The 9,798-nt window shown below is 38.6% G+C and overlaps 1 protein-coding gene across 1 annotated transcript in view; it reads left to right on the top strand.

Annotated features, from left to right (window-relative positions):
- TMEM126B (transmembrane protein 126B) overlaps positions 1 to 3,545 on the top strand; it is a 9,300-nt gene extending 5,755 nt beyond the window's left edge. Inside the window, exons 3-5 of the mRNA XM_045293150.1 lie at positions 363 to 559; positions 2,779 to 2,890; positions 3,179 to 3,545. Of these exons, the coding sequence (XP_045149085.1) occupies positions 363 to 559; positions 2,779 to 2,890; positions 3,179 to 3,368 (499 nt within the window). The 3' untranslated portion in view covers positions 3,369 to 3,545. The remainder of the gene's footprint in view (positions 1 to 362; positions 560 to 2,778; positions 2,891 to 3,178) is intronic.
- Positions 3,546 to 9,798: the final 6,253 nt, after the last annotated feature.

Here is a 9,798-nt window from a genome sequence, read left to right as displayed (position 1 = left end):
TCTCCCTTTACCCTCCCTGTTTTTCCACTCACACCACTGGTCCTATAGGGCTCATCCGTCCTGGATTCCCTGTATTTTCAGTTCCTATCTGTATCCTTTCTTATAAAAGCTCCTTTTCAGAATCAACTGAAACAACAATCTCAGTCATATACTCTCATTAGAATGAAAATTCCATGCTGGCAGGGTTTTTGTTGTTGTTCACTGCCCCATCCTCAGTACTTGGAAAATACCAGTCACATAGTAAGTGCTCAAGAAATATTTGATATTCAATAAATAATTAATTACAAATGACCAGAGAAAATGTGCATCCATTAGGACAATATTTTGATTGATTTAATTTTTCTCTTATTGTTTTTTCCTAGTACAACATTAAATCTATATGGATCTGTTTTCTTGGGAACAACAGCTGGTTTCTCTGGAATACTGGCAAACTTTATTTTCAGGTACTGCTTCAAGGTTCAACATGATGCTTTGAAGACATACTCATCATTGGCCACTCTTCCGTTTTTATCTACTATAGTTACTTACAAACTCTTTGTAACTGATGCTTTGTATTCAGGTAAATTTAAAGTCACTAATGCGTGATGCGATTATGTCTAAATAAAATTACTCATTAATAGAGTGAAGCCTGTGAGAGACAGAACTCCATGGGACTACCTTGTTTTTCTTGGTCTCGTAGGTTTTCTGCCTTTGGTGGGCAGTCTCACAACTTTTCTATCCTATTTGATAGGATAGAAGTATTTGAGTTTTCCCTATCTGAAAGGTTTCTGCCTTTTGCAGGTTTTATTCACACTGTTCTTAATGTTGGTAATAGTGCTTTATATTTTTCTATTGCTTTGCTGCTTACAAAATATCGTCACATATATTATCCATTCTGACCCTCACAATAATCTTCCAGATCAGACAAGATAAGTACAACTGTTCATTTTTTATAGTTTTGTTTTTAATAGTCAAACGTTCCAATACAATAAGCAGCAGCATAAAACTTAAGGGTGAGTCAAAAAGATATGCTACAAAATCCTAAATACTTCTATTAAATAAAAGTATCAAAATGTGAAGGTATTGTTTCTTAACATAGTCTCCATCTAGGGCTGTACACTTCAACGGTGGTGTTTCCTTCTCTCTAACCCTTCCCTGAGCAATTCTGCACTCTTAGATTTACAACGCATCAAAACAAGTTTGGGCACCCTCAAGGGACCAAAATAATTTTTCTTAGCATTGTGATCTTTGAGTGTGTGTGGCAAAAAAGAAGTCTGAAGGGGCAAGATCATGGCTTCAGGGTCAATGGGATAAAATTTTCCAGTGAGATTCTCAAAAAGGACAGCCACTGAAGAATGAGCAGCTAGCTGCATTGTCATAATGGGGGCAGAGAAGAGGCGGGTGGAGTATTCCTCAGTGCAGCTTTACTGTAACATAACTTACTTAACGTACTCAGTTTTCTTTAAAACGCTCCATAATTATCCTATGTCCTTCAAGAAAATCGATCAAGATTATCCCTTTGGGGGTCACACAAAACAGTTGCCATAACTTTCTGAGTTAGCCTCTCTGCTTAGAATTTAACTGGCCCAGCCGATCCTCTCAGAATCCACTGCTTTAATTGGATCTTGTTTATTAATGACACCTAACAGGAGATGAAGACAAGTGTATAACAGATAAAACATGTCTGCAGCTATCTACTGATCACCGAGATGTGTAAACATTTTTTTAAAAAACTAAATCTGCATGTATGAACCAGAACCCTAGTAGCACTACTTTTTTGACTTACCCTTGTGTCCTAGGAAAATAGGCTCTGGGATCACCACATGGCTTCCAGTCCTACTTCTCACCACAAGTTTGACATTAACCAAGTCTTTTAATCTCTGAGCCCTAATTGTTTTATCTATGAGTTAAAATTAATAGTACTGATTTCTGGTGTTTCAGAATTAAGAGAGACTGTACACTAAATGTCTACCAGCTGGCATATCATAGGCATCTAATATTGTTATTAGCTACCTCTTCTCTTACTTGAGATTCCTGGTAGTGCTATGAGTTAATAAGCATTGGGCAGCTAACAGCAGGGTTGGTGCTTCAAACCCTTCTGCTGCTTTTTGAAAGTAAGATGTGGTAGTCTGCTCCCTAACAATGTATAGTCTTAGAAAGGCTAAGGTACAGTTCTACTCTGTTCTATATGACGCTGTCAGTTGGAATCAACTATCAGTGGCAGTGACTTTGGCTTTTGGTTTGGTCTCACTTGTTCTTGAATTCACAACCAGTAATTGTTGGAAAGTTTGACCCTTGTTCATTCTTCAGGCCCCTCATTAATTATCTCTTTCTGGGGGGAACTTCCCATTCCTTCAGAATAGGCGAGGTTGCCAGTTATGTCTTGCTACACTTTACCTTCAGTGCACTGTGCACTTATATAACTATTTACTTAAATATTTGTTTAATGTCTTCCCTTATAGACTGGCCTGAAGGTCTTTTGTACACCTATCACTCAGCACGTGCTTGGCATGTAATACACAATAAAATGTATTAACCTACAATCTGGGTACCAGGACTACCACTGTAACAACAAAATATGTAAGAGTTAATCTTCCTCAAAATAGAATCTAATAAAAGAATGTTGAAAACTTGATATATTTAGCCTATACAGTGACGCAGACCTTGTATTTCCAGGGATTTTTTGCTATTTCATAGGGGATAAGGAAAGTACACATAGCTGCTATTTGTTGGCATAAGACTAATTTTAATTCTCAACCTGATCTGGAAAAGAAGATCATAATTACTTTTGTTTTCCAGGTGATATCAGCCAGGAGAATTGTGTGGTGAGGAGTTCACTGGTGGGCGTATTGTGCGGTGTTCTCTATCCCAGTGGTTTGGCTTTTTCTAAAAATGGACGTCTGGCAGTCAAGTACGTCTCTCCATTCACGTGTTTCCCTCTCCCCTTCCCTTCTGCCTCTTTCCCCTCCCATCTCCTCTGCCTTTTACGGCCTTACCTACCTTCTTCTCTCTCATAGCATTTTTTTTAGGTTACTCTTTAGTTATCTATGACATAATTTAAACTAAAAAACTATCATTTGATATTTTTTAAATGGTTTTGCTACTTATATAATAACATCTAAGATGGAAATTAATTACCAGTTTAGGAACTTTTTCTAGAATGTGTCCAGGGAAAATGATAAATTCATTTTCTTTTTAGGTATCATACAGTCCCATTACCACCCAAAGGAAGGGTTTTACTCCACTGGTCTCTGCTTTGTCACAGGGAGGTGAAAGCAATGGCAATTCCTCTGACCCTGCAAATGCTCCTTGGAATAATGAATGGTCTGCAGCATTATGAAGTATTTGAAAGTATTAGGAATAGGGAAGAGACTGTACATGAAGATTAACAAACCGATGGATGCTAAAATTGGAATGGGTTTTTTTTATGATGAAGACTTAGGCATTGCTGAAGAGTTAAAGTAACTCTAGACAGGCAACTTGTTTCTTTCCCTTCTGCCTGTTTTATATAGCAGGTACTCAATAAAGATTCAGTAATTTAATAAAATTTGAATTTAGTAAAAATATTTAATAAAAGATTCATCTTTCTTTGCTTGTATATAAAAAAGAGCTTTGGGGTCTCAAGGTCTGATATATATACTTATATATCCATTCACCAAACCTTTGTTGAACACTTGCTATCCCTCAAGTACTTTGTTACCTCTAATAAGAAATGGTCCACATCCAGAAGCATCTCATCTAGAAGAGAAATCAGAAGGACAATATGACAGGACTTGAGAGAAATACACAAGGGACCCTTCTCCCTGTTTTAACCATACTCGCCTTGTAATTAAAGACTCACAGAAGGCCTCAAATAGACCAAAGCAGAGGTGGAAGTCTTAACAAAGTATTTTATGACATCACAAAGCATGAGCTAAAATGCAGGTGCACTTGCTAATCAGAACTGGCTAGTTAGCGTCTAGCTCTGTGTCCCCAGACAATTCCTAACACTTGAAACCTTTTGAGGAAAGGACAAGTGATGGTGGGAACTAAGTCAAATAAATTCACTAGACTGATGGTTTTCATACTTTAATTCCTTTAAAAAGTATTCACTGTGTGCATGTATACCTTCTCCCTGGGAGATACTCAAGTGATCCAGAAGTCCCTACAAAACTTGAATGTTTGCCTTCACTCTTAACGACATCTGATTTCTAGTCCATTCACCAGAGGTAACCACTATCAAGTTAACAAGCCTCATTTATAGTATTTTTTTTCTTTGATAGGCAGATTCTTTATTGGAGATAAAATATTGCAAAGATCCAGGTAGACAGAATATTGCATGATAACAGAACGACTAGTAGATACTAGAACAGAAGGGAACCTCGGGATCCTGGTGGAGTTAGGGTTAGTTCTCCAGGGCATTGAGGAAACATCCTTATTAGAAGGAAATATCACAGGAAATATGTTCTGTTGTATTCTTCCATGAATATACATAGTGATAAATATATACTTATTTTTGCAAATATTAGGATCATTTACATATTTTGGAAATTTACTTTCACTTTCTCGTGTCTTAGAAATCTTTCAAATCATGACATACAGATTGAGTTAGTTAATTGTGCCAGCCTGGCCGATAATCACATGTGGTGCTGGTTGAAAGGTGGAGGGATAAATGGGTGGTGACGCCTCGCCTTTCTAGTTCTCGGGTCTCTTGTTTTGTGGTGGTTGCATCGGGTGCAGCTGCCTCAGCAGTTCCCTGCTTCAGCTTGCAAGATTGACTTCCTACAAGACATCCCCAAGGAGAAGCCGCATGGATCTATCCCGATGCAGCCCTGGGTGCTGGAGCAGCCGTGTGGAGACCCCTGCCAGTGCTGAGATGCTTACTCGTTCACTGACTCAGCTTTCCTCCTGCAGTCGGCACCATTGCCTCTGTTTTGTGAGGTGAAGAACTTTGTGGACTGGTGTTGGGTTAATGGGTTAATGTTGGACTTGTGGGCTTGGGCAGCATTGGGTTGAGATGTTTTCGTGATGCACCTTTTCTTTACATAAAACTCTTATACGTGAGTCGCCGTGGATTTGTTTCTCCTAAGTACCTAGACTAATACACAGATCTACCACGTTCTTTGTAGTGATTGCATAATTTCTTGGGAATTCTACTGTTTCCATAAGTGATCCTTCCAATTACCTGGACTCTCCCCTACTCAGCCAGTTATTTCCATGGTCATATTCTAGAACTGAGCTGTCCAGTATAATGCCCATTAGCCACATGGCTGGGGAGCCAGTCTGCACTGAGATGTGCTGCAAGTGTAAAATATACAGCAGGTTTTGAAGGTTTACCATGTAAAAAAATGCAGACTATCTCAACAATCAACCTTTTTTATTACATGTTGAAATGTTACTACTTGGGAATTGTTAAGGTAAAGAAAACATGTTTAAATGAAAATCATTTTTTCCTTCCCTTCTGGAGAAGTCTGGCAGTTCTCATTTCCCAATAAAGCCTGTATTGGATACCCATGTTTTGGCTCTATTCTTGTTCCATCAGGTAGAAGGTTAGACACTGCAATTATAAATCTTACACTATAGAACCTAAAGGTCAAACACATGAGACAGGAAAACAATATAAACACAGTTATTTAGAAATTTGAAGAGATAATATTTCTTAGGTGTGATAAAAAAATTCTGTCACTGGGGAATTAAAATCAACAAGGAGGGCCTAGAGACCCTGAGGGTGCAGGAGCAACAGCAATTCAGCTAAGAGGAATGACTAAGAGGCAGAAGAAGGCTGAGTGTGATGGTGGGGCAGGAGGAAGGAAACAGGAAAGATCTAGGAAGCAAAGCTATGGATAGAAGTATAAGCATAGGTGTTTACATATAAATACATTAACTCATAAAAACAGAGGTATTGGTGTATATACATATATTCATGTGGCAATACACTGAGGTAGTGAATGGACTTTAGGCCTCTGCTCAAGGCCTGCCTCAATGCAAGAACACTGTTTTAACCACCTGGCTTCTGTGATGCTCACCTCCCAGCATGATGGCTAAAGACAAAATGGGTGCAACAAGCAAATGTGAAGAAAGCTGATGGTGCCCCTATCAAAAGATATCGCATCTGGGGTCTTAAAGGCTTGAAGATAAACAAGCGGCCATCTACCAGAGCAGCAATAAGTCCACATGAAAGAAGCACACCAGCCTGTGTGATCATGAGGTGTCGACAGGATCAGGTAACAGGCATCAGAAGACCCAAAACAAGCAAATAACAAAACAGTGTTGAGAACGAGGTAGGTCAGAGCAGAGAACCAAAACCCATCTGTAGACACTGAGACATCAGCTCACAGAAGGGTCACAAAGAAGGGATGAGTCAACCAGGGCGCAGCATAGCACCAATGAAGCGCACAATATTCCTCTGTTTCCTTGAGGCTTCCACACTATCATGACCTCAGTTCTGCCTTTCACTTTGGGCTAGACCGGAGCATGTACACAGGTAAGAGCATGTACAGATATGAACTCACGACACATGGAATCTAAGTCAGATAAACCCCTCAGGAACAAAAATGGGAGTAGTTATACCAGAGGGGGAGGGGCGGAAGGGGAACCAATTATGATGATCCACACATCACTACCCTACACCCCAGGAGAATAAACAACAAACAGTGAGGGAAGGGAGACAGTGGTCGCTGTAAGACATGAAAATAATAATTTATAATTTTTGAAGGGTCACAAGGGGAAGAGAGAGGAGGAAGAGAAAAAAGGAGCTGATATCAAGGGCTCAAAATAAAAAGTAATATTTAGATGGCAACATGTATAAATACATTTGATACAATTGATGTATGGATTGCTATAAGAGTTGTAAGAGCCCCTAATAAAATTATCTTTAAAAATATCTGTCATATTTAACTGAATTCTTTGGCAGGTGCTTACCCTCTGGGTTTAGATGTACTCTCAAAATCAACACTGTTCAACAAATATATAATGAAAACCACATAATACAAAAACCTTCAAAATTCACAGCATCATGCCAATGTCAACTCATAGAGACTCTATAAGACAGGGCAGGCCTGTCTCTGTGAGTTTCAAAAACTAACTTTTTAGTTAGAAAAGAGTGGAAAACCCTGTTGTTATCTGTGGAGTGACAGGTGGTTTTGAACTGCTGACCTTGTAATTAGCTTGCCAATGAGTCACCATTTTGCCACCTACATAACACAATGGGGCTTCAAAACGTCTGTGGAAAGATGGAACTAAAAGGTGATAGAATTGTGCCACAATCTGTTTGGAGCCCCTTCACTTCATAACCATTTTCTACTATATGTAAATTTAAGCTTTGAAAGATAATCTTAGATTCTTAAAAAAGACAAAACCAAATTTTAACATTTTATTTGCATTTGATTTAACATTATCATTTCAACATGCAATCAACATCAAGAAAAGAAGATTAAGTCTTCAGAATCTGGTATATATTACAACGCTTAAAATACATCTCATTTCAGACAAACACATCACCCAAGTGCTCGATAGCCACATTGCTTAGTGACTATTTACTGTACTGAAAAACAGAACATTTGAAAAAATCAGGCAGGTCCTAAGCAGTACGTTGACTTGCCACAATTTCGTTGATTCAGTTGGTAAGGAGACAATGAGCCCAAATGGATTCAGAGATATTATTCAGAGCACAAAAGGCAGCATGAGCTCTTATGTTCTCAATGGTTTCCCTTGCAGGTCTCCTGGGAAGTATGTGGAGGGGGCTCTGGGGTGTTGCTGCACTTAAGGTGAATTTGTTACAGCTAAAGAACACCAACTTGGACAATTACAGTGCTTTCAAAGGGACTGTAAGAAATCCTGGAGGTCACTCTTTCAAAGGCGCTATTCTTATAAGCCAAGAATATGGCATAGGAAATTAAAGTTCATCCTGAAGGAATAACATGTAATAAGAACATTATAACTGGTAACGTTGTAAATTATGTGAATTTATTAAATGAATAGCAATACTATTTTCCTGCCAAGACAAAATATATTCACTAGGTTTCTACACAATCATTGCTTTTACTTTGTAATTTGTAATCCTCAAAAAGATTTTAAAAAAAAACTTAATGAACAAAAACCAGGCAACTATCTAGGAGGCCGAAAGAACGCCAGCTAGACTGAATTCCCAGAAGTCACCAAGACATATAGTTGTTAAACTATCCAACTATGAGGAAAAGCAGAAAATTATGAGAGCAGTTAGGGGGAAAAAAGGGCAACCGCATACAAAGGCAAGCAGATAAGAATATGCACAGACCTGTCAGCAGACACTATGAATAAGAGGAGACAATGGAGTAGCATATTCTGAAAATTGCAGGAAAATAACGCAAACCCAAGAATACAAATACAGCCAAATTATCTATCAAAATAGATGGAGAAATGAGAGTCTTCACGGACAAGGAAAGCCTCAAAGAATATGCTAAAAGGAACCCAGCATTACAAAAGATCCTCACTGACCCAGTATGGGCAGAACAACACTCACCAAGCATATACAAGAGACTGCCACACAGAAAAACTCCACCCAGAGACCATCAAAGGGAAAACAGCCTCCAAGATAGAACTGGCTCAACAATGGGAAGAAGGAAAGAATGAACCACAAACACACATATATACAACCCACAGTAAAGAAAGGGAGGAAGGAAAACACCCAACACAAGAGAGGAAAAAATGTCATCACAGGGTCCACAGATAGATATAATAACCCTGAATATTAATGGTTTGAACTCTGGCCTTAAGAGACAGAGGCTAATAGACTGGCTTGGAAAACACAAACCCTCAATCTGCTGCATACAGGAGACACGTCTCAACATTACAGATAAAAACAGGCTGGGAATCAAGGGCTGGAGACAAACATACCAGGCAAACTCTAATTCAAAAAAAGCGGGGGTTGCAATCCTAATCTCAGATAAAATTGACCTCAAAGTGCAAACCATAAAAAGAGATAAGGATGGGCACTATATAATGCTCAAGGGAGCATTACATAAAGAATCAATAAGCATTCTAAACATTTACTTGCCAAACAAGCATCCAGCAGAATAGGTCAAGCAAATACTGCAAAGGATGAAAAAAGAAATCACAGCCTCAACAATTATAGTAGGTGACTTCAATACACTGCTCTCTGAGAAAGATTTATCACTCGGAAAGACACTCAACAAGGAGACTAAAGATCTAACACTGCAATTAGACAATTGACCTGATAGATATCTACAGAACGCTCCACCCAAACAAAAAGGAATTCACTTTCTATTCAAGTCCACATGGTACATTTACGCAAACAGACCACATGCTAGGGCATAAGTCGAATCTACATAAATTCAATCACATTGGTATAATACAGACCTCTGTCTCTGACCACTGTGCCATAAGACTGAAAATAAACAAAAGGAAGATAAAGAAATCAAGGGCAAACAATTGGAGAATGAATAACTCTCTATTGCAAAAGGAGAGCGTTCTGGCTCAGATCAGAGATGAAATTAGGAAATTTCTAGAAACCAACGAGAATGAAAACACGACATACCAAAATTTTTGGGAAACAGCAAAGGCAGTCATCAGAGGAAGTCTCGTAGCATTACATGCACACATAAAGAAGGAGGAGAGGCTTATGATTGATATACTGGCACAAAATTTACAGCAACTAGAGCGGAGTCAGCAAGAAAATCCAATTTACAGGAAAAGAAAAGAAATAATAAGAATTATATCTGAGATTCAGGAGAGAGAAAATAAGAAAACTATGGTGGGGAAAAATCAATGCTGCTAAAAGTTGGTTCTTCAAGCGGATAAATCAAAATCGACAAAAACCTCTTGCGTATCTGACCAAAGAAA

Source organism: Echinops telfairi, unplaced genomic scaffold (genome assembly GCF_000313985.2).
Source record: "Echinops telfairi isolate 266 unplaced genomic scaffold, ASM31398v2 ScPeMD7_1713;HRSCAF=2227, whole genome shotgun sequence".
NCBI classification, from domain to species: Eukaryota; Metazoa; Chordata; class Mammalia; order Afrosoricida; family Tenrecidae; genus Echinops; species Echinops telfairi.
Note: the sequence above shows the minus strand (reverse complement) of the source record. Positions and strands in the feature narration are given on the sequence as shown.